Source organism: Erithacus rubecula (assembly GCF_903797595.1).
Source record: "Erithacus rubecula genome assembly, chromosome: 14".
Lineage (NCBI taxonomy): Eukaryota > Metazoa > Chordata > Aves > Passeriformes > Muscicapidae > Erithacus > Erithacus rubecula.
Window position 1 is genome coordinate 19,208,332 of NC_136666.1, and position 23,859 is coordinate 19,232,190.

Here is a 23,859-nt window from a genome sequence, read left to right on the forward strand (position 1 = left end):
CCATGGAGACCATGTAAAACCATGCTTTGTTTCCTGGTGTAAATGTCTTGTAAGGAGTGGCTGGGATGTAGGGAGTGGAAGAGTTCTCACAGAACAAGACTGCCATGACTAAAGCAGAAAAAGACTAATCTCTTAGCAGAAAAGCCAAGATGAGGCTCTGGGTCAGAAATTGTGAGCAAGACTGGGTCAGAATCTATGGAACGTGTGCTGGTCAGACTTGTGAGGTTTCTGAGTAACCTGTTGGTAGAGGCTAGCAGCAGCCACACACTTCAGCTCTTGTATCCAGCCTGCTCTGGCTGTGTGTGAGTAGGGCTCCCAACAGAACCTAAACCTCCTGCCCTGTCTTTGGGGTGATGAGGAGTGTTATGTGGGTGCTGGCAGGCATCCCAAGGTGTAATTAGTGAAAGAACTGGGGTTTGCCCCTTGACACAGGATGAAAAAAGGCTGCTGCTGCTTCTGCCAGGCCTGAGCACTGGACAGCACGTGACAGGGCACTCTCCAAGAGGGCAGGTCTGGGCAGGTGGTGTGTGTGGTGTGTATCTGGGCTCCTGTGCTTTGGGCACATGCTAATAATTGAGCATCCATGTTTAGGCCAGGTAGGGATTTACTCCGAGGCGTCTGTGTCCGGAGCAGGACTGAGGCAAACCTCAGAGCCTGCAGGACTCATCCAGACAGCACGTGCTGAGGAATACCTGCAGTCTGTCCTGGTGCTCTTTAGTGTTCATCTGACTGTGTTCACCAGTGGGAGTGAAGTCTTTCCCTTGATGTGTACTGAGGCCCTTCTAAAGCCTTGTTGACATTGCTTCTGTCCTGTACAGGCGTGAGGTGTATCGGATCCTCCAGGAGGAGGGAATAGACCTGCCCCGCTATGCTGTGCTCAATCGAGATCCTGACAGACCAGAAGGTTGGTGTCAGCTCTACCGAAAGCCATTTCCCCAGGCTCTGTTATTTGAGATAGTCTGCAGAGTTCAGATAGCTGCAGTCACCTCAAAGAGGCTGACTCATAAGCTTTTGGGTTTTTTGTGGGCAGAGGTCCCAGCAGCAAAGCTGGCTGATGGGCCTGGAAGGGGCTGTGGCTCTGCACTAGGACTTGTCAGGTTTGCTGACATGCTGCTGCTGTGCTGTGTGGTCAGAGTGCAGCCTGGTGGAAGGAGAGGACCACGTGGAGGTGAACGGGGCAGTGTTCCCCAAGCCGTTTGTGGAGAAGCCGGTCAGCGCTGAGGACCACAACGTGTACATCTACTACCCGACAGCCGCGGGCGGCGGCAGCCAGCGCCTCTTCCGAAAGGTGAGCAGGGCTCGGAGCTGCTCCTGCAGCCTGCTGACCCCTGGGCTTCAGGAGCGACTGCTGGGGCAGGTGAAGGGCAAAGAAAGGTTTGTGCTGGGGTATTCAGACCTTCCTAGAACCTTCAGTTCTGCCCCACCCACCTGGGAACCACTGAAGGACGTGTTTTAGTGGTAGTGCTGACTTCACCTTCCCCATCCTCTTGGTGACCCTTATCCTGTAGTCATGGAGCACTGTGTCCCATTCTGAACTGCATACTGATTTCTCCTGGGTTTATCAAGATGAGTTTTTCAAAAATCCTATGTTCCTGTCATGTAATGTCATTCTTGCTCTTCCCATTTAGTGTACCTTGCACACATGATAAAAGCGGTATTTATTCCTAGATTCCACAGGAAGTCTGCCCTTACTCTCTTCCCCCATTTTGCCAGTGAACAGTTATAGCTGTGATGTATCTTTTTTCCAGTCAGTTACACATCTGCCATTAATAACTCTAAAAGGATTGTTCCCTTAGGTAAGATACAGATATGCCTCTTGAGGCTGTATCCAAAGCCTTATTAAAAATGAAAACAACATCATTATCGATGTTGATAAAATCATTCATGGTCCTAGAAGGAAGTTAAATTGGTTAGATTATAATATGTCATAATTTATTTTCATTTGCATGTTAATTAGGCTCCTTACTTTGTAGGTCTTTGTTCACCTATTTTTGTTCCATATCCTTGAAGTGACTGGAAACAAATTGATGGTCTATAATAATTTTTCTCCTCTTTAAAGCCTAGAAAATGAGTTACCTGCTGCCTGCATTTTAGTCTTTATTGTCCTCCATAAATAAGTGTACTGTAATGGCTGGGAGGCCATGCTAATCAGTTAAGTCTGCTAAATTCTCTACATATGGGAGGAAACTTGTGCTCTTGTGCTTCCATCTAAGACAAGGATCGCTGTGCTGTTGCTGAGTGCTTGTTGTGTGCTCTCAGATCGGCAGCCGGAGCAGTGTGTACTCCCCAGAGAGCAGCGTGAGGAAGACAGGCTCCTACATTTATGAGGAGTTCATGCCCACGGATGGCACTGATGTGAAGGTAAGGAGGAGCCTGGGAGGGAGCCTTCCTTTGCCAGGCCCGGGGAGCTGAAGGTTCAGCAGTTGTGCTTAGTCCTGCAGAGGCTCTGCAGTGTGTGTTCAAGCTCTGAGTGCTGACCGTGCATTTTCGGCCCCAAAACTCTGCAGCTCACACCGGGAACGTGAGGCCATCTCACCTGCTTTTCTGTCAGGAGCAGCAGTGCCTTGTGGAGGCTGCAGCTGTCCTTGGTGGCCGTGTCAGGGCTGTCTGTCTGCAGGTGTACACGGTGGGGCCGGACTACGCCCACGCCGAGGCGCGCAAGTCGCCGGCTCTGGACGGGAAGGTGGAGCGGGACAGCGAGGGGAAGGAGATCCGCTACCCCGTCATGCTCACGGCCATGGAGAAGCTCGTTGCCCGTAAAGTCTGCGTGGCCTTCAAGGTCTGTGTCCTTTGCTGTGCGGGGCAGGGCTCCACGGGTGCCTGGTGTGTCTCAGGTTGGTGTTAAAACTGTCAGGCGTGGCAATCCTCCGTGCCCGGCGCCAGCTGTCGGTCCTGCTGGCTGTGGCACTTTGCTGGCCAGAGGTGCCTGGGAAGCCAGGAGGGCCTGCAGCAAATGCCCTCTGGGCTGGCAGGTGCCTGGTGTCCCACATACATCTGAGCAGTTAATCCTGCATCCTGAGCATCCTCCGCCTGACCTGTGCTCATTCTGTCTTCACTATGTCCTGCTTTTGTTTATGTGCAAAATTTGCTCTTATTTTCTTGGTTTTCTTTCTCTTTTTGCATTTTGATACTTGTGTTTGTTTCTTTTGTTTGTTTGGGCTTTTTGTTTGTCTAGTTTTGGTTTTTTCTAAGTTTTTGGGTTTTTTTTAATAACATGGCTCTGGTGCAAATTGATGTTTTATTTTACATCTGGATAGAGTATGAGTCTAGGTATGGTTCCATGACATGTTCAGCAGTGTCAGCAGAAGAAGCACTGGACTCCTTTTTCCCACCCCGCTGCAGCTGGCACCCCATGCAGTTGTGCTGATGCAGATTTGGTCCCTTTCTGGTCCTGTGTGTCCAAGTCTCATGTCCCCTGCTTCCTCCTGCAGCAAACCGTGTGTGGCTTCGACCTCCTGCGGGCCAATGGCCACTCCTTTGTTTGTGATGTGAACGGCTTCAGCTTTGTGAAGAACTCCATGAAGTATTATGATGACTGTGCCAAAATCCTTGGGTATGAACAATCTGAGTTTTGATAAGGTGACAAGGTAACTCATGGCAAAGTGAAATGAAGTGTGGAGTCCTGGTCAGTATGTCAGAGAAGCTGCAGGTGGTTCGTGTGAGTGATTTGTTCAGCAGGTGAAAGCTTGGCTCTTGGAGGAAAGGGTTATTTTCAACTCCTGGAGCTCCTGCTTGCATTGGCATTAGCTGTCTTTGTCTACAGCTAGATGTATTTTCCAGGACTTTTCATTGCATGCCCAGCTCAGTTGTGGTATTGGTGATGTGGGGGAAACTGATATCCCTTTGGGGTACCCTAACTAGCCCACAGTGTGATAGATGTCTGTGCAGTGAAAGTGAGGGGAAATTCTGTGGCTCTCTGTACATCTTTCAGCAGGACTGCTAAGGAGGAGGTGGAGAACCAAGGGAATGGATTTTCTGTGAGTGTTGTATTCTGATTCCTTCCAGAAATATAATAATGAGGGAGTTGGCTCCCCAGTTTCATATCCCCTGGTCCATCCCAACAGAGGCAGAAGACATCCCCATTGTGCCCACAACTTCAGGCACCATGTGAGTACCTGCCATCTTCTCAAAAGGATGCCAGTGGTGCCTACATGAGGGACAAGGTGTGAAAAACCCTGACCAAGGGCCTGACACCACTAGCAGCATGGCATCCTCCAGCTGCTGTGCTGCTTGCAGCCCTGAAATGTCTGTGGAAAGGCTTATGGGAGTTGTGGCAGGTTGGAGATTAGCTGTAGGTTTGATGAATGCACATGAGCAGTAACTGAAGAAATTACAGAAACTGCTCAGAAATGGCTTTCAGAGAGTCCAAATTTTTATCAGGGCAGGAAACAGAACAGGACAGATGCTGTAGCTGGCTGCTGCATGGAGAAAGTGCATGTTGAGATACCAGTGAAATAGGTGGAAACACTTAGCTGAGATATTCATATTACCATATTTATATGCTTGGCAGCCCCTCATATGATACCTTTGGCCTTACCAGTTTTCCAGCACGTAAGGCTAAAAGACCAAAGGCAAATTTCTTTGTGATCCTCAGCATATCTGTACACTGGTGTGAAACCACTCAGTTTGGTAGTGTCTGCAGAGCTTTGATTCCCTCTGTAGCTGTGGCACTTCTGTCTGGTTTAGCCTGGGAGAAATTGTTCCCCTGCTGAGGAAAGCAGCTGTCAGCAGGATGGAACTGAAGGAGCAGTGGGAAGGCACTTGCCTGGAGTGTAGGGGCAGATTTGTCACTTGTCTGGTGTTCCCCCAGGATGGAGCTGCGCTGTGTGATTGCAGTGATCCGCCACGGAGATCGCACCCCGAAGCAGAAGATGAAGATGGAAGTGAAGCATCCCAGGTGAGAGCCAGGGGAAGAAGTGCTGTGCTGCTGGGAAGGGATGAGGGCCTGCTCTAAACCAGGAGCAGGGCACTGAGTGCATAGGAGGCAGTACTTTCTCCTGCCCACCCAAGCAAATGCTCTCTGACCAGTTGAGAGAGCCCCCAAAAGTGTCTCACTAAATGAGAAGCTAGTATCTGCTTGCTGGCTGTATTTTGAAAAACAGTTGCTTTTTTCAGAATTTCTGAGGCACAGGGAAGAGCCAGCAGCCTGCTTGTTCTCCCAGAAGAACAGAGACTGAATGTATATGTAGGTCTGACACTCCTTGTATTATTGAAACAGCAGAAAATGGATTCATGTCCTATGTTGTTTCTTCAGGTTCTTTGAATTATTTGACAAATATGATGGTTACAAGACAGGGAAGTTGAAGCTGAAGAGGCCCGAGCAGCTTCAGGTGAGGAAGTACATTCTGGGTTTACTGTGTGGGATATGCAGGTGATACAGGTCCTGGTGTGAGGCATTCTTTGGGAGGGTGCAAACCTCCAAGAGGACAACAGTCTGTCACACAGATGTCCCTTGTTCATTCTGCACCCTGTGCCCACTCAGCTGGGTGACAGAAACTTCTGCTGCCTGGTGCACACACTGTAGGATGGAGAGGAGCTGGTGCAGCCTGCCCAGCAGCTCTGGCTGCCTCTGGTGGCAGGTGTGGGGCAGTTGGGGGTACCTGCTTGGCTCTCCACAGGGCTGCAGCATGGGGATGGAGCAAACTGCAGTGGGAAAGTTTGTCTTGCTGAGCTGTGCCTTGTGAAATGGCATGGCTCAGAGGAGTGTCTGTGTGCACCTGATGCAGGGTGAAGCAGTCAGGAGGCCTTGCAGGAGCACACTGGTGAGTCTGAGGCAGAATTCCTCTCTGCTTTCCTGCAGGAAGTGCTGGACATTGCACGGCAGCTTGTGGTGGAGCTGGGAACCCACAGTGACTGTGAAATTGAGGAGAGGAAATCCAAACTGGAACAGCTGAAGAGTGTCTTGGAGATGTAAGCATTCCTGTCTCAGAGCACTGTGGGTTTGCCTGAGAGCATGTGGCACAGAAACAAGCTGTACTGCTGGTGTCCTGGCCAGCTGTCCAGAAATTGGGGTCTTCTCTGTCCCCTGGTAGTAACTGTACATGAAAGGCACCATGGTCCTCACCTTTTCTCCTTGACATCAAAACCCTGCTGATCCTTGTCCCAAGTGTGTCTGGTGTTTGGCCAAACAACTTGAGACAAAGCTGAGTGTTCTTTGCTGCAAGAGAGGAACTGGGGTCCTTGAGGAACTATGTGGATATGAAGCATTTTGATCTAATTGGAATAAAACTTGTTTTAAATGAAGTTGTCCTGGTGCCAAAAGTTTAGGAAAAAGGAGCTTGGAAAACATGAGATGATATTTGTGTCCTCTGAGGTTTTGTACAGTCAAAATAAAAATACGGTAGTATTGACAACTTCTAAAGAAAGCCAGGGCTCTCAGCACTGCAGCTAGCTTGGCACACATCTGTGCTCAGGCCATGTCTCTGGAGCACAGAGGGGGTCTTTCTGCAGGGATTCCCTCCTCTGCTCTTTCTGCTCTGGAGACGTCAGTGGCTTTTTCTGTGATCTCATGAATTCACTTGTTAAAGATGTAGATAGATTTAAAGCCCTAGTGAGAAATGACAGTGCAGGGTTCTCTTGGTAGAAGAGCATGGGCATGGATCCTTGAATTTTGTTTGAGAGAGCTGTTTGGCTTTTGAGGTGTGTGCTGGGTCACAGGGACGTGACAAAAATTGTGTTCCGTGGCTGTGGCTGTTTTAGCAGAAAGTGTCTTGTCTGTGCTGTAATTCTGCTGTGTACTGCCTGAGGGCCTCTGGACAATGGGTGGAGTTGATTTGTTCCAGTTTTTTTTTTTCTCCATCCCTGTGACAGGTATGGACATTTTTCTGGCATTAATCGTAAGGTTCAGTTGACCTATCTGCCTCATGGACATCCAAAAGCTGTGAGTGAAGATGAAGGTAAAGAAGCCTGATGGTGCTACCCTGATCTTTAAGCCCAGAGTTCAGGTGTGAGTGCAGCTCCCCTTCCTGTATAGGCTCTGACATGCAACAGAATTGGTGACCCATATCTTATCTTTATTCACATCACAGGGTGCCAGTACACCCTGGCTGCCTCTGCAGGGCTTGCACTTGCAATTTGTGACTGTCAGCTGTACCTTCAGAAACTAGTGACTGTTGAGTTTCCCTCTTGCTGATTTGTTTTCTGGGCATTGTGGGTCGGGCTGGTGTTGTGTGAGGGGCTGGCGGCAGCTCCCGGTGCTGTGCTGTGGGCTCAGGTGGGCTCGGGTGGGCTCGGGTGCTGAGCGCTGTTTGTGTCCTAGGGGCGCGCCGGGAGCCCTGCCCCTCGCTGCTGCTGGTGCTCAAGTGGGGAGGGGAGCTGACCCCCGCGGGCCGCGTGCAGGCGGAGGAGCTGGGCCGCGCCTTCCGCTGCATGTACCCCGGCGGCCAAGGTGAGTCTGCACGGCCCCTGTGCCTGTGTGCCCCTGTGCCCGTGTGCCCCAGTGCCCCTGTGCCCCCGTGCCTGTGTGCCCCTGTGCCCCCCTGCCCCTGTGTGCCTGTGTGCCCCCCTGTGCCCCTGTGCCTGTGTGCCCCTGTGCCCCCCTGCCCCTGTGCCCCTGTGCCTGTGTGCCCCTGTGCCTGTGTGCCCCCCTGCCCCTGTGCCCCTGTGCCCCTGTGCCTGTGTGCCCCTGTGCCCCCCTGCCCCTGTGTGCCTGTGTGCCCCCCTGTGCCCCTGTGCCTGTGTGCCCCTGTGCCTGTGTGCCCCCCTGCCCCTGTGCCCCTGTGCCCCTGTGCCTGTGTGCCCCCCTGCCCCTGTGCCCCTGTGCCCCTGTGCCTGTGTGCCCCTGTGCCCCCCTGCCCCTGTGCCTGTGTGCCCCCCTGTGCCCCTGTGCCTGTGTGCCCCCCTGCCCCTGTGCCCCTGTGCCCCTGTGCCCCTGTGCCTGTGTGCCCCTGTGCCTGTGTGCCCCCCTGTGCCCCTGTGCCTGTGTGCCCCCCTGCCCCTGTGCCCGTGTGCCCCTGTGCCCCTGTGCCCCTGTGCCCGTGTGCCTGTGTGCCCCAGTGCCCCTGTGCCCCTGTGCCCGTGTGCCTGTGTGCCCATGTGCCTGTGTGCCCCTGTGCCTGTGTGCCCGTGTGCCTGTGTGCCCCAGTGCCCCTGTGCCTGTGTGCCCCCCTGCCCCTGTGCCTGTGTGCCCCCCTGCCCCTGTGCCCGTGTGCCCCTGTGCCTGTGTGCCCCTGTGCCCGTGTGCCTGTGTGCCCCAGTGCCCGTGTGCCCGTGTGCCCTGTGCCCCTGTGCCCCCCTGCCCCTGTGCCCGTGTGCCTGTGTGCCCCTGTGCCCGTGTGCCCCTGTGCCTGTGTGCCCCAGTGCCCGTGTGCCCCTGTGCCCCTGTGCCCCCCTGCCCCTGTGCCCGTGTGCCCCTGTGCCCCTGTGCCCCCCTGCCCCTGTGCCCGTGTGCCTGTGTGCCCCTGTGCCTGTGTGCCCCTGTGCCCGTGTGCCCCTGTGCCTGTGTGCCCCAATGCCCCTGTGCCTGTGTGCCCCTGTGCCCCTGTGCCTGTGTGCCCCCCTGTCCCTGTGCCCCTGTGCCTGTGTGCCCCCCTGTCCCTGTGCCCGTGTGCCCCTGTGCCCCTGTGCCCCTGTGCCCCTGTGCCTGTGTGCCCCAGTGCCCCAGTGCCTGTGTGCCCCTGTGCCCCTGTGCCTGTGTGCCCCCCTGTCCCTGTGCCCCTGTGCCCCTGTGCCCTGCCCTCTGTGCCTGGGTGCCGCTCTGGGAGCGGCGTTTGTTGTTTTGGGGTGGTGTGCTGGGCTAGGTCATCCAGGTGGGCTCTGCACCCAAAGCTGAGCAGACAGGCGTGCTGTTAAACTGCACTGTGTCTTGAAGCACAGCAGCTGACTTCACATAATGTGCCAGCATTCAGAAAAGACAGGTGGTTCTAATAAGGTGCATTCTGATGCAGCAAATACAAAATTTATGAATGGTTAACAAGGAATTTAGGTCAAATGTAGAGAACAGAGGAGATCTGTCTTGGAACACAGATAATTCTGCCCTGAGACAGGAGATTAGGGAGGTAACTTCATATTTTCTCCACCATAATGGTGTGATGCTGAAAAGCATTAATATGCACACAAATCAACAAGAACTAAAAGGGAAAAAACCAAAAAACATGCTGAGATTGCCTTTGAGTCAGGAGTAATACACTGGATTGATCCAGTGAGCCCAGTATTGGGTATGCTTGTCTTTGACTTGAGTGTTCAATTAATTTAGTTTAACTAATTACCATTTCAAATTAATTAAGCAAATTTAAATTGGACTGGAGAAGATTTCCTTCTGGAATAAGAAACTGTTAAGTATGGTGGAAGAGAACTGGGTAAGGGGACACTTAAGCAAGCTGGACATCCATGAAGCCAAGGGCCCTGATGGCTGCACTCAGTGCCAAGGGAGCAGGCTGGTGTCCCTGCAGGGCCACTAAGGGTTCTCTCTGAAAGGCTCTGGGTGTTGGAGCAGGTGCATGAGGACTGGAGGAGAGAAAATGTAGCTCCTGGCTTCAAAACTGATGAGAAGGAGGGCCCAGGGAATGCAGCCTCAGCAGAGTCCCTGGGCTGGTGATGGAGCAGCTAATCCTGGAGATCATTCCTGGGTGCGTGGAGGAAAGGCAGGTGACTCTGAGCAGTCAGCATGGATTCACAAGGAGAAGTCATGCTTAACTGCCCTGGTAACCTCCTACAGGGAAGTGCCCCCTGTGCTTAGATGAGTCACTCTGAACAACAGCTCTGTAGACTTCTGCTCCGTGGGGTCATTCACGGGGAGGGAGAGATGCCATTTTGCAGGGAAGTGTTCTGTTCCTGGGTAGCATTTGGTGCCTGGCAGCTTTCCCAAGCATACATCTGACTCCTGGCTGGTGCCTGACTCTGTCACATGCAGTGTGACTGGGTACTGTGCAGGGTTGCCCTGGGATTCCAGACAGCAGCAGCCAGTGACCACTGCACTGTGTTTGGAGGTCAAACTCAAGAGCTGCAGGAGTTGCATTCCTCCATTATTCATCTGACTCCTGTGATTGACCCAGCCATGAGAAATGAACTGGCAATTTGTGCCACAAGGTAATTGTAGCAGCACAGAATCTGCTTTGGAAACTCTCCTGCCCTCCCTGCAGCTCTGAGGACCCGCTCTCATGCAGAAAAGAAGCAGAAGGAATTGATTTTTTTGGGGTGCATCTTCATTCTGCACCAGGGTATTCAGGCTAGCAGAACTACTACAGGCTGTTCAGTAGAGTTTGCTGCAGAATTTGGGCAGCATCAGACTTGGCTGGTGAATGCTCATTTTCCTCAAAATTAACTTTCCCAAGTTAAGCAAAGCCTTTTTTACATTTCTAGTTCTTGTGCATAGCTAGAACAGTCTTATTTTGGAGCAGCATAAACGGTGCCTATGCAAGTGACTAATTCTCTGTGTAACTTTGTTGCTACAATAAAATAATTTTGTGTAAAGCAGTATAGGGAGGTGATGGTGTGGCAGGTGTGGGATGTGACTGTGGAGCTGTCCTTGTGCAGGTGACTATGCTGGTTTCCCTGGCTGTGGCCTGCTCAGGCTGCACAGCACCTACCGCCACGACCTCAAGATCTACGCCTCCGACGAGGGCAGAGTGCAGATGACTGCAGCAGCTTTTGCAAAGGTAGTTCTCCTCTCTTGGGCATCTCTTTGTTCTGCTTCATTCAAATAGGCTGGTTCTGGTGATGAGGAGGGATCTCTGTTGGATGGACTGGGGCACACTGTGCTGGTAGCAGCTGTATGGGGCATACTGAACATCTGGTGTATCCTGTCACCTTTACTGTCCTGCCCAGGACAGGACTCTGCCCCAAGGAGATTGTATGGATTATTGCTGGTGCTTGATGTTAGAGCACATCAGATGTGCTGCTGATTCTACTCCCTATAGAGTGAATGTTTCTGGGGTGGCTGGCCAGCCAGAGGGGTTATTCCTTGCCTGCTGGATTTAAAAGGGGAGTGGAATATCTTTTGGTGCAGTGTGGGGTGGGGACTGGGGGGAAGACAGGTTCATTTGCAGCTGAGGAATCCTGCAGTGGCCTTAGGAGTCTTCACTGTATTAACATTTTCAAGCAAACCAAGTTGCTTGAAAGCTGAGCCTGCTCAACAGTTGCCTGGACAAATCTGGGGCTGCTGCAGGGAGAGCTGTCCTTTGCTTGAACAGCTCTAGAAGCATGTCAGAGTCATCTTTGACTGGAGGGGATGTTGCTGTAAAACTGCCCTTCAAGGACAGTTGAGATTTCACTTAAGTTGCCTGGGTTCTGACAGTGAAAATACCAGAATTTCTGTAGCTTGGGTTGCACAGACCTGAAATCTTGTCCTGTGTGCTGTGGCTTTAGGGTCTGCTGGCCCTGGAAGGAGAACTGACCCCCATCCTGGTGCAGATGGTGAAAAGTGCCAACATGAATGGTCTGCTGGACAGTGACAGTGATTCCCTCAGCAGCTGTCAGCACAGAGTGAAGGCACGACTGCACGAAATCATGCAGAAGGATGCTGAGTTCTGTGAAGAGGATTTTGAAAAGGTAAAGCACCAGTCTGGCTTCATTGCTCTCTGTATCTGGAAGGAGAATATCATTGCTTCAGTGGTTTGATGTTAAGTGTGTGGCATGTGAACAGTGGTTTGGTTAGTTTGAGATCAGTTCTGGTCAGAATGACAGGATGTGTATAGAAGTGTGCTGGTTAATAGCCCTTGCCCTTCTTTAAGTGACAGTCTTCAGTGTCCCCTGCTGTCCCCTTCAAGACTGATCATGGTGCCTTCCTCTCCCTTCAGAATTCCCAGGTCATTTTGTTCTTGTGAGGGTGCTAAAAGAGCTCCTGGTGCTGCTCAGATCAATGCCAGCTGCTGTGGGCAGGGAGTGTGCCTCAGAGGGTTCCAGATCCGTGCTCTGTGCATGTCAGCTGGCCTTTGGGTTACTGATTGTTGTGTCCTGGCAGGTTCTGTTAGCTGCAGGCTAGAGAGCATGGGCTGCATCCAGCACAGCAGCCAGTGAAAGCACTGTTGCTGCTTTTCCAGCAAGTTCTCAAAATACTGTTTTTCTCAGGCTCTGAAATGTGATTACTCGACCAAAATCCTTTAAGGAACATATTTATCATCTCAAAGAACTACTTTAAATGAAGCCCTTCTGCTCAAGCACAGAAGCAAAATGAGTCAAGAGAGGATATTATAGATGGAGGCAGATCTGATCTGATGGGAGCAGTTGTTTGCTCCCTCTGAGTTTCATCCTGAGGAGGATTTTAGGACATGCCTGGCTGCTCCTAGGAACAGGCCAGCTTATTGTGCTCAGCTGGGAGCACAGCTTTTGTCCCAAATCAGAAAGCAGTATGGCTGCAAAAGGCAGACATTTTGCTTTCCCCGTTTTTGAACTCTAACTAATCTCTGCTGGAATCTTCTTTCAGCTAGCACCTACAGGCAGTGCTTCTCTACTCAACTCCATGACCTTTATCCAGAACCCAGTTGAGGTCTGTAACCAGGTGTTCACCCTGATTGAGAATCTCACCTCTCAGATACGAAAACGTCTGGAAGACCCAAAATCTGCAGGTGAGCAACAGAACTGCTAAGAGGCTGGAAGAGATTAATTTATTGTTGCATATTCAGAGCTCCCTAACACCACTAGGGCTTATGTTTGTCTGTAGTAAAGAAACTATAAAGTGCAATTCTGTATATGCTGTTGCTGTGGAAGGCTCCACTTTAAATTGCTGTTAAAGAGAGCTATAATGTACAGGAAATGATATCTGCATCTTGGTTTAGAGTAAATGTGAACAGCAGCAGTATAGCCTGGAGGGGAATGCCTGTGTTTCTCAGGCCTTTTCTGGAGACTGTAAACAGCAAGTTTTTCAGTCACAATTTTCTCATCTCGACTTTCCAGTAACAAGTGCAGAAGTTTTACAAAGGCATCTTGGGGTCCTGCCATGGGATTTGTGGCAGACCTAATCAACCAGACAAACGGTTTCACTTCTCTCAAGCATTTCAGAAGTAGCCTGTTGCTGCAGGTGGACACTCCTGCAACAGGTCCAGTGGCTTTTCCAGACTAGGATTCCTGTGGGTGATGCAAAAAGTGGGAGCCCTTTCATGCTCGGAGAAGTCAGTCACAGCTGTCACTTGCAATCTCTGCAGCAATAACCAGGGTTCTGTGATTCTGTGGTTTTAGGATGTGAATGTGGTTTGGTGTTCTCTGCTCTTAGACCTGCAGCTGTACCACAGTGAGACTTTGGAGCTGATGCTGCAGCGCTGGAGTAAGCTGGAGCGGGATTTCCGCATGAAGAACGGGCGCTATGACATCAGCAAGATCCCTGATATATATGACTGCATCAAGTATGATGTACAGCACAACTGTGCACTGAAGCTGGAAGGCACAACTGAGCTCTTCAAGCTCTCCAAAGCCCTGGCAGATGTGATCATACCCCAGGTATAGCCTGTATGATGATGCCAGCTTCTGGCCTTTGTGTTCTGTCTCGATTCCCTTGCATGTTAACTCCCAAGGCAGCATGTCACAGTAGGGTGTTTCTCAGATCTGTCTTAGTGTTTGTATAAGGCCAAAACCATTTATGACTTGAAATGTGGTAGGGCTGAGCTTCTGGTTGAGGAGTCTGGCAGGGTCAGAGCAATGAGCAGCTGCTGTAGCAGCTTTTCCGTGTTGGTTGCAGTGCATTGAGCACAGCTTCAAGCTGCCTGTGTGTGCTACAGCAGCATTCCATCCTCCTCCACATGTGGGGTGGTGGAAGTGAAGGGAGATTTGTATGTTAAAGTTCTCACAAGTTTGTTATTCTTGTCAGATTAGGACTTGTTCAGTTTACAATGTTGAGTTGCTTCTGGCAAAGTTTATTTTATATGGGATGAGTTGCTACCAGCAAAGTCCAGCTGCCCCTGTAGAGCAGAAGTGGTCTAAACTTTTTTCAGTGTTGCTGGTGAGATGCAGTCTGTCTGTTTTCAGCATAGTACTGCAATTTTTATCTTTGCCAATAGCAGTTGTTGCTCTAATGCTCATGCTGGCTCGGGGTATAAGTTTGCATGTCATGAGATCTGAGATTCACTTGTGATACTTGCACCTCTCAGCTGTTGGAAGGATACTGACAGTCATGTTCAGACATACCTGGTGTTCTTACAAGAGTCTCAGTCCTCTGTTACCCCCCGCAATATGTGGAAAAAAAAAGTGAAAAGTGTTGAGGGACATTTCTCTTCCTGTCCTTGATTAACCAGTGCTGCTGTGGACTGGGCTGTTGAAGTTAAGGAGCCTTTTATGCGAGGATGTGGCAAAGAACCACTCAGGGTATCTGTCATTTTGTTCCTGCAGGAATATGGGATTAATAAGGAGGAGAAACTGGAGATTGCTATTGGCTTTTGTCTTCCTCTCATTAAAAAGATCCAGCTGGACCTACAGAGAACTCATGAAGATGAGTCTGTCAACAAGCTGCATCCATTGTAAGGCTTGTGCTGCATGCTGCTGCACTGGGAAGGGCGGCTGTGGAGCAGTGGGTGGTTCCCATGCCAGCAGAGCATCCTGTTGTGGAAGGAGGTGCTGAGCATGCACTGCAGGAGCCTCCAAGGAGGAAGGCGTGTTGGTGCTCCCAGAACTAGAAGGCAGATGGAGAAGGAGCATTGAGACTGCTGACTAGAAGCACAGGGCCACAAAGACTTGTAGCCATTGTAGCTGGATGGTGATGCCTCATCTCCTCCCTGCACAGGGCCAGTGTAGAATGAAGAGCCACCTACTGTGTGTCTCCATTAGGATTCCACAAAACTTGTTCCTCCTGTGCCCAGTGCTCTCATTGTTTGTTCTGTCCTGCTGCCTTTGGCATTTCCCATGTGGGACTGTCATTCCACTGTGTGTACAGAAGTGCTGGTGTGTGGTGGGTGTCAGGTGAGTGTCAGACAGTGACTGTGGGCTGGTTTTGGTTTAGGTACTCCAGAGGAGTTCTGTCGCCAGGTCGCCACGTTCGGACGCGCCTGTACTTCACCAGCGAGAGCCACGTGCACTCCCTGCTCAGCATCTTCCGCTACGGGGGGCTACTGGATGTGAGTGTCCAGCAGGGCTCACAGTGACCCTCCCTGCTCCTTTCCACTGCCCTTTGCCAAGGTGGACACTGTGTGTCTGTAGGTTGCCCCTATCCCTGCTGTGTTTGCATGCTGCTGCTTCCTGCCACGTGGGAGGACAGTTCTCCCTCAGTGCCTCCCTTGCTTGCACTGTGACATGTTTTATCCAGGGTCTGTCCTGCTAGTTTCAGGTGAGCAGACCACTTACCTGTCTAGGAGAACAGCAGTATGAGGCAATGGGGATGGGTGAATTTCTTCCTTCCTGCTTCCTTCAGCTCTTTAAGAGCTTGGTCCTGTCTCTATAAGGCAATAAAATCAAGTTTTCCTACAGAGGAAGTGACTTGAGGTTGCAAATTCACAGGATGTACTGTCTACCAGAGAGGCAGATGACACATTTTTAGGGATTAATTCATCCAATTCATCCTTCACTTGCTCTCTCTTCACCTACTTCCTGAATCAATTGGCATGCAGACCCTGAGAAAAGCTCTGCTTTACTCTTCTTGAGAGGCTCTCTGATTTACCTTCCTATTTTTAAGCATGGTCTGAAATGACTTGAGAGTTTAGGCTTGCTTAGCAGGCATGATTTCTGGTGTCTGTGGCAGCTTAGCATATCTACAGGCACTGATCAGAAAAGTATCTCTGAAGTACTCACCGTATAATTATAAGATGCTCCCTCATTCCCTGACTGGAGTGCCCAAGGATGTGTGTTGCCAGCACAGGGATTTTGGGCTGCTTTGGGCTCCTTGTATTGGAGGGTTCAGCTCATACCCATCAAGGTGGTGGTTCACTGCACAGCACCATGGGTGGAACTTTGGCGTGGCCTTTCCTGGCAGAGTTGGGGGGCAGTGAGGGGTGCCCTGCTCTGCAGAGCCCAAGGGCTCGGCGAGTCTCAGATTTTTCATTCAACATCAGGTAAAAGCATTTCACTTGGACCCTTGTTTAGCACGGGTTCATGCCTTGTGCTCCTTTGTGCATTTGAGAGTGGCAGTGTTGAGAGCCTGCTGTGGGCTCTGCTTGTCTGCAGCCAGCGTGGCACAGGGCTTGCAGCCCCCTGTGTGCAGCTGCTCCTGGCTGCAAGCACCCACCTCTCTGCAGGGTCGCTCCTTCATGCGAGTCAAACCAGGTGCTCTTGTCCTGGCAGTGCTGCCTTGTGCAGAGAGGAGCTCTCAGTCCCCTTCACTGAATGCTGCAGTGTCTGCTCTTGCTTATCCCATGCAACTGTTTGTGTGTGTGCATCAGGAGAACAAAGACCAGCAGTGGAAGAGAGCCATGGACTATTTGAGTGCTATCTCAGAGCTGAACTACATGACCCAGATTGTTATCATGCTCTATGAGGACAACAACAAGGTGAGGGATGGAGCAGTAGGATGCAGTGCTTCCTGCCCCCTTGCAAGGCACAGTGCTCAGAGACAGTTCAGTTGGAAGGCTGTAACTTGAGCTTGCTGCTGGGAACAAAGGCAGATGGATCATTAACACAACTGCTAGTTTTTAGTTTATGTGGGAGTCAGTGACCCAGTTAATGCTTGTTACATGTGAGCAGTGTCACCCTGAGCAGTAATACCAAACTTATGTAATTAATACTGACTACTGTAAAGCATTTCCTAGTGCAAAGTTATTTGCTGTTATTAAGTATTAATTGCAAGTGAACAGTAGGAAAAAAAATAAAACTGAGTGATATTTGATTTGTATTTTTGAAATATTTCGAGAAAATATCCAGAAATTCCACACCCATAAAGTATTTTTTATTCTAAAACCAAACTGAATGTCCTAATGATCAGACCTTGTGATTTGGGTCTGTGCTGCAGGAGGTTGTGGTGCTGAGGGGAGCAGCCCCTAACCCCACACCTTATGGAGTGAGAGCCTTGTATTCACAGAACTAATGTTAAAAGTGATGCTTGTCAAAAAACATGTGACTAGAACTCTCATAAGTGGTATGGATGTGTCAGTCAGTCAAGATGGATTTAAATCATTACTGCCAGATACTGTAAAAGCTCTGTCTTCCTTAAAAAAAGGTTAATGAAAAATTAATAGTAGATAAAGTTACTTAAATCTTGGAACAGCCTGACTGAAGGTCCAGAAGGGACCCAGTCTCCCACTGTCCTGGCGTATGCTGGGTTTGCAGCAGGATGGGTCAAAAGGGGCTGGGGTTTAGGGGGGGGGTGTGTATAAATAGAGCCTGATTCTGTTGTATGCCTCTGTGACTGTTGTCCCAAAATAGCACCAGGCAGAATGCCTCAGCTGTGTGCTGTCCTTTTGGATGGGACAAACCTGGAGCCACTCTGTTTGTGCTGGTTGCTCCAGAGGCTGGCCCTGGGATGTGTGCTGGCACGGGGGCTGGCACCTTGCCTGGGCTGGTGGCAGGGTTAGCTGGGTTTGGTTCTTGACGTGTTCTGTGCCTGTGTTGACAGGACCCCTCTTCAGAGGAGCGTTTCCACGTGGAGCTGCATTTCAGCCCTGGCGTGAAGGGCTGTGAGGAGGACAGGACCGTTCCCACGGGGTTCGGCTTCCGACCAGCCTCAGCAGAGGTGAGCACACACCTGGGCAGGGGCTGCCAGCCCTGGGGACACTCGGGGACACTTGGGCACCGTGCTGGCAGCGCCCTGGGAGCTGCAGCCGTGCCCGTCCTGTTTGGGTTTGTCAGGGCGGCTGCTGGGGCTGGGGGCCTCCTGGGCTCGGCAGAGCAGGAGTCCAGGGCTGGGGCTGGGGCTGTGGAGCTGAGGGGAGCGTTTCCTTGGCAGAAGGAGGACAAGAAGGCAGACCAGGGCAGCCTGGAGGACCTGTCGGGCCAGAAGGGCGGCGAGGAGCCGGAGCGCGCGCGGCAGAAATCGCCCCTGGCCTCGGAGGCAGCGGGGGCCCAGAGGAGATCGCCGCTGGTCAGGAGCCGCAAGACGGGATCCATGGAGGTACCACCGCCCCTTGTTCCTCAAAAGCATTCTGCTGGGCTTGGGTTTCCTGGCATTCCTTTTGACGTGACAGAGCCTGGATTGATTCTGGGAGAGGATCTGCAGAAGGGAAAGAGGGTTTTAAGGAAAGCAGAGCTCTAAAACTCTGCCTCGTGGAGGAAGGACAGGAACACAGGGCAGAGGAACTGATGAGGAAGAGCAAGTAAGGAAATATGCTTGAGAAACACAAGCATTATTTGGATTGCATGCTCTGTAGGTGTAGCCAGTATGAGATTACGTGCAGCCTCACCACCCAGCTGTGCTGAGATCTCTGCCTTGTGTTAGGCTCCAGCCTTTGCCTGTCACAAAGGCAACTCCACGTTTCTCATCCCTCCATCCTATCTGAGATCTCACGCTTGGGTTCAGGGGTCTCTCCTCACTAGTGGATTCATCCAGGATGTTTAAACTGTCAGGCTTAGAACCGTCCCATTCACTGATCTGGTAAAGTGACAAAATTGATTTTACTGTTCTAACCTCTCTCCTTCCCAGGCTGTGCTGTGTCACAAGGCCAGTGTTACAGTCAGCAGGTGACTGTTGCTTTCAGAGTACTCTGGAATTGTCCTTCCTTTCAGAGGGATTTCACAGGCATTTTGCCATTGGTTTTCTGAGCCAGAAAACAACAGAGTTAAGGTTTGAGGTATTTGTTAGTTGTCTTCCATTGCTGTGTTACTCACAATGTCACCTGAGTGCAGCACTCAGAGGCTCTTTGTGATAGGCACATGCTATGCTAAAGGGGATATGATTTCCTGCTGCTAAAAGTCTGTGTCCCAGGGGTCTCAGCAGAGTCTTGGGAGAATAGATGTTCACTACATGAATCCCATCATACTTTTCAAATTTCCACTGTTCCATAATCCAACAAAATCTTGAAATTAAAATTGAACATTCACTGTCACAATCCTAGCATATGACTACCTTTGTGCTTCTTGAAAATGGTGATTTTAAGGAAAAGATATACTTTACCTTCAATTGGTGTATAAAGGCTTTTGATAGCAGGGGGTGACTTGGAGCATGATGCTGATTAATTACACTGTGTCTTTGCAGGTGCTGTCTGAATCTTCTTCTAAATCAGGAGGTTATCGCCTCTTCAGCACTTATTCCAGGCAGTCTTCTGAAATGAAGCAGAGTGGATTAGGTACTGTACCTGACCTGTGACCAGCCTACTCACCTGTACTTCTCTATTTCCATGGCATTAGTCTGTCTCCACATACACATTGGAGTTCCTTGAGTTCCTTTTATGTCTCTGTTCTGTCTTCTCCCAGTGTTGCTGTTGAGAGCACTGTAGAGTCTCTCTTGGTACCTTTACTGTACAAAATCTCCCTCAGCTGCTAGCAGCAGCAGATGCTGCACTTTTCATCCTTTGCAGTATGGGAGCAGCAGGGCCAGCTGCATGCCTCCAGGCTTGCCTCGGCTTCTCTGTTGCTCATTTGTTACACCGTTTCTCAGCTTAGTAGGAAGAGATGATTTTAGGTGAGAACTAGTGTGCTTTCCATTCTGTGAAACATCAGTTTATATGCAAAGCTGTTCTTTGTGTGAGACTGTTCTATTTCTGCCTTTGCTTTGTGAAGATCTCTTGTATGGAAGGGGTGTGTCACAGACAGAATGTTTGGTAGTTCTCTAATCAAGTTGAAGTCCCCGGGCAGCCATTCTTCTTGTGGCAGCCAGCAGAAGAGAGTATTTCAGGTCACTTGACATTCTCAGTCCTTGACGGTTCCATTCCATGTCATCGTAACCTAAACTATATCTGAATAGTTTAAATTCTTCCTGAAATATGTTTGCAAAAGTAAGAGCTGTTTTGAAACTGGGAAAGCTGTTTTTGCTGTCATGAGATTCAGAGATGGCTGTGAAACCTGTGTCCTGAAGAGAGGAGGTGATAATGCCCAAGTCATGCCCACTTTCTTTTTCTTTAAAACCATCTTAGCATCCTGGCGTGGCTGCAGACCTGCAGCAGTTCTGACTCATCATTCTGTTACATGGACAACCTGCAGACAAGAGACTTCTGAAAGGCCTGCTCATTTATTTGTCACATTTGAATGAGCAGCTTCTTTGGAATCTAATACTTACCAAGGAGAGGGAATTTTCTTCTGAGTGGTGAGAAAGTATCCCTGGAGTCTGCCAGCTATGCTTCCAGACATCTGAAAAAATGTAAATAGGAATAGCTGATGTATATTTTTTTTTCATAAAGAGACTGTAGCCTTGGCCATGGTAATTTTTGAATGTGTTATTTCACTTATTTCTGCCTTTCCCAGTGCCACTGTGAGATTCAGTGAGCTGTGGCAAACTGCCATGCTTAGGCTTGAAGAAACCTGTGGCTGTTCTGTGAGTCCACACAGATGAATATGGGAATTTCTGAAATGGCACATAGTCAAGGAGGTGCCCCTGCCTGGAGAATTATTGAGTACATCAAATGGTACTGCAAACTGGTTTTGCTGTTTGGGTGTGTGGCTCCAGAAGACTTGTGCTCTGGAAAGCAGATATGACAGCCCTTGGACTAAAGCCTTTCCCAGGTTTTTGAAGAATGTCTGTTTTGACAGTGGAGAAGACTGCTGCTTTTCTACATGTTTGTACAGTACTACTTTTCCTTCACAACAAAATCTGAAATATGATCCTGGCAAGTTTAGTTTCAGAATCTTGCTGGGAAGCTTGTGCTGTTTATTCTCCCACCTGTGAAGTTCTGCCAGGACAAAACCTTGGGTGGAACTGGTAGATTGCTCTGTGACACAGACCTCCAGCCCAGCCACCATTCCCTCTGCAGAGCCTTGCAGGTGCAGAAGGATTGAGCAGGAGAGACCAGCTGTACCACACCAGCTTGCACAACACTTGGTGATTAGGATATCTGTGTTTCTGTGGGTTTTTTTTCACCTGAGGCCTGCTATGAAGAACCATGCCTCTTTACCTGTACAAGTCAAGCTCTTCAATGAATCTTCCTGATTTCTTTCCTGCTTGATTTTTAGGATTTGAAATACGTTCTCTCTCTAAGAGATAATACAGAACTCTAGAAGCTTGAACTTTGGCTTTAACACTTGTCTCAGCAGCTGTCATGAGAGGGTTTGTTCAGGCACTGCCTGCTGTTTCTGAGTTTTCTGAAGATGAGTGCACCTCCTGTTGCCTGACCTTGTCAGTCAGTGCCTGGCTGTCATTACCTCTGGAAAATGGAATATCTGTCCTGGTGTAACCTGGTATGTGTAGGTGTGCAGGAGCAGACAGCACAAGAGAGCTCCTGCAATAGCTCTATCCTGCTGCCATACCTTCCAGAATGGTGCCTCTGGTAATTTAAAAACCAGGATTCCTCTTTTGAAAATAGGTGGCTACAGCTTGCTTTCTCTGTGCTTTGGAGTGTGGCACGTTTTTCTGGGCAGCATCAAGTGCATTGCTGTGGATTGTTTGCCATAGTGTATGTGCTTCTAGCTTGAGAAGCCTAGGGATGTTTCAGTGCCTTTCTTTGCTTGCAAGAACCCTGCAAAAGGGAGTAAAATCACTGCTGGCTGTTGGAGCAGCAGGGGTGGTGCACTGCCAGTGGCACGAAGCCTTGTGCTGGGATTCCCAGAGGGAAACCAAGAATAGCTGTTTTTAGACAACTGACATGTTGAATGAACATATGACAATTAAATGCACAGTAAATATCCATCACATACAGTAATTTCTAGCCAGTGTTGCTACATTTAAATCCAGATGGCCATTGTGTTCTTTAGTGTGTGTGTGTGTGTGTTTGTGTGTTATTTTGAGTACAGTGGTCTTCTGGAGTTCACTGTAGACAATTGCTGTTGTCTATAAAGTCATCTTTGTGAATTCTTTTCTGGCTTAAGGGCTCTAGCAAAATGCCTCTGTCTGCAGCAGAAACACTGGGGTATCCTTAGCTTAACAATTAACAGCACAAGGTCGCTCAAGATCTACAATCCTAAAAATCTGATGTTCCATTTTGATCTACCAGTAAATGAGTCAGTTGGTGGTTTTTGTTGTTGGAGGAGCAATTAGGTGCATCATCCTGTCTGATGCATGACAAAATTTCACGTGCATTCCAAGAGATTCCAGCTCATGCTAAGCCAGCACTTTGTGTCAATTCAAAGCATTAGGAGGAAATTTTCTGAAGCTTGTGTACCAGAGGCCCTGCAGGCAAGAGTTCTTTTGTGTCCAAGGGCACCTGTGTGTTAGTCTGTGCTGAGGAAAGCCAGGAGCAGATGTCCTCAGCTCAGCCTGAGCTTGTACAAGAACATTTCAATGCTCAGAATCTGTGTTTTTTCCCAAGAAGCTCTGTCTTGAGGATCTTGCAGAAGCAGAGCTGGGGCTGTGAAGAGGCAGGAGTGGATGTGCAGCAGCAATGTGTCCTCACAGCAGGGAGGGCTGGGGGCATGCTGGGCTGCATCAGGTGGGCACTGTCCAGCTGAGGGGCTTGGCTCTGCATCTGCTCCCCTCTGTGGGTGCCTGGGGCTCTGCTGTGCTGCCCTGGCTCCCTGGGGCATGGAGGTGTGTGTCAGGACTGTGAACCCTCTGGGAATGGGTGGCAGCCTGAAGCACACGGCATTGGAGGAGAAACTGAGAGCTCAGTGGGAACTGGAGACCTTAATGCTCTTTCAGCACCTTAACAGGAGGTTGCAGAGGGGACAGAGACAAAATATCCCCAAAGGCCTGTGCTGCTTGGTGGAGAACCAATGAACACAAGTTGCAGCAGAAGAAGGTCCAATTAGCTAGGAGGAAAACATTTTTTCACCCACCCTGAATGTTCCAGATGTTAGAGCAGGAGCCCAGAGAGGCTGTGAAATTTCCTTTCTTGGGTGTATTGACCACTTGATTGGACAAACCCTAGCAAGCTGATCCAAGTTGGTCCTGCTGTGGTGTTGAGAAAGAAGCTTTAGGCTTCTTCCAACCTAAATCATGCTGTGGTGCAGTATTTTAGGATCAGGAGCTGCTTCCAATGTAGGCAGGATTTCTTTCACAGCAGTAACAGTTGCACCGTTCCAGATAAACACTATTAGACAGTGTTGCAGATTTTTTGCCTTGGCAGATAAGGTGGAACCAGATCCATCTGCTTGTTTCTGGAAGCCTTTTGTATGTAGGTGTAATGTTGGTTTGAAGAGTCCCTGTTCTCAGTGCAGAATGCAGCAGCAAGGCCGTTTAGCAGAGAATTTACAGCCAATCAGTGGCTGTGTCTGGCCCATAATAAGGTTTTGTCTCGACTCACAATTGCTTTCCTCAGTCAGTTGAAAGAATCGTCTTTGAAATGCCTGGTGTTCTCTAAATGTCACACGAAGTCAAGTCAGTTTTCAGAGCACCGTGCCTTGGAGAAGCAAAGCCCAAGCCCCAGGAATGAGGCTGCCCTCCTTGCCTGCCACGTTCCTTGGTGCTGGCTGGGCAGAGTCCAGGCTGTGTGCACACCTGGGGCTTTCCAGGGCTGGTTCAGACCCACTGCCCCTGTGCTGGAGCAGTGAGACATGGCAGCAGTGTCTGTCTGTGAAGTACAGCTTGTGAGCACAAGCCCTCTGGACACAGCACTTTCTCTGCTTGCCTGACTAGGGGTAAATCCACACTGGCTGATGCACAGATCAGACAGTTCTTTCCTCTCCTGAGTGTCCTACACAAAAAGGAGCTTTCCAAAGAGAAGGGGCAGAAGAGCAGAGCCATGAACCTCCATGACATGAACATCAGTGGTTTGGCATCCTCACTGTTCTGACACTGGTGTGTAGCTTTGCTGACTGAAAGGGGTGAAGGTGTTTCTGCTAGGTCAGGGCAAGAAAGCCAAATGGAAACCCCTGGATGGAGTTAGGAGCTTTCCTGGTGCTGAGGATTTGGTTAGCTGCTGTGCATTTGGCACTGTGGAATTTAGAATGGAGAACACTGCCTCCTGTGCTTCCAGGCATTGTGTTTTTTCCTGAAATTGCTTGTGGTGGTCAGTTCATTCTTCATCCTTCGACTAACCCTGCTTCTCT

General features: G+C 50.0%; 1 protein-coding gene across 9 annotated transcripts in view; it reads left to right on the forward strand.

The window, feature by feature from the left end:
• The window catches only part of PPIP5K1 (diphosphoinositol pentakisphosphate kinase 1), a 42,800-nt gene that overhangs the window by 5,420 nt on the left and 13,521 nt on the right, over nucleotides 1-23,859 (forward strand). For all 9 annotated transcript variants that reach the window (XM_079318332.1, XM_079318324.1, XM_079318326.1 and 6 more), the window contains 21 exons: nucleotides 819-904; nucleotides 1,134-1,288; nucleotides 2,260-2,361; nucleotides 2,618-2,779; nucleotides 3,432-3,553; nucleotides 4,006-4,107; nucleotides 4,811-4,897; nucleotides 5,255-5,330; nucleotides 5,801-5,910; nucleotides 6,811-6,896; nucleotides 7,259-7,387; nucleotides 10,474-10,595; nucleotides 11,305-11,487; nucleotides 12,362-12,503; nucleotides 13,148-13,371; nucleotides 14,257-14,384; nucleotides 14,864-14,978; nucleotides 16,236-16,343; nucleotides 17,405-17,521; nucleotides 17,735-17,899; nucleotides 18,980-19,070. In XM_079318332.1, the coding sequence (XP_079174458.1) occupies nucleotides 819-904; nucleotides 1,134-1,288; nucleotides 2,260-2,361; nucleotides 2,618-2,779; nucleotides 3,432-3,553; nucleotides 4,006-4,107; nucleotides 4,811-4,897; nucleotides 5,255-5,330; nucleotides 5,801-5,910; nucleotides 6,811-6,896; nucleotides 7,259-7,387; nucleotides 10,474-10,595; nucleotides 11,305-11,487; nucleotides 12,362-12,503; nucleotides 13,148-13,371; nucleotides 14,257-14,384; nucleotides 14,864-14,978; nucleotides 16,236-16,343; nucleotides 17,405-17,521; nucleotides 17,735-17,899; nucleotides 18,980-19,070 (2,612 nt within the window). The remainder of the gene's footprint in view (nucleotides 1-818; nucleotides 905-1,133; nucleotides 1,289-2,259; nucleotides 2,362-2,617; nucleotides 2,780-3,431; nucleotides 3,554-4,005; nucleotides 4,108-4,810; nucleotides 4,898-5,254; nucleotides 5,331-5,800; nucleotides 5,911-6,810; nucleotides 6,897-7,258; nucleotides 7,388-10,473; nucleotides 10,596-11,304; nucleotides 11,488-12,361; nucleotides 12,504-13,147; nucleotides 13,372-14,256; nucleotides 14,385-14,863; nucleotides 14,979-16,235; nucleotides 16,344-17,404; nucleotides 17,522-17,734; nucleotides 17,900-18,979; nucleotides 19,071-23,859) is intronic.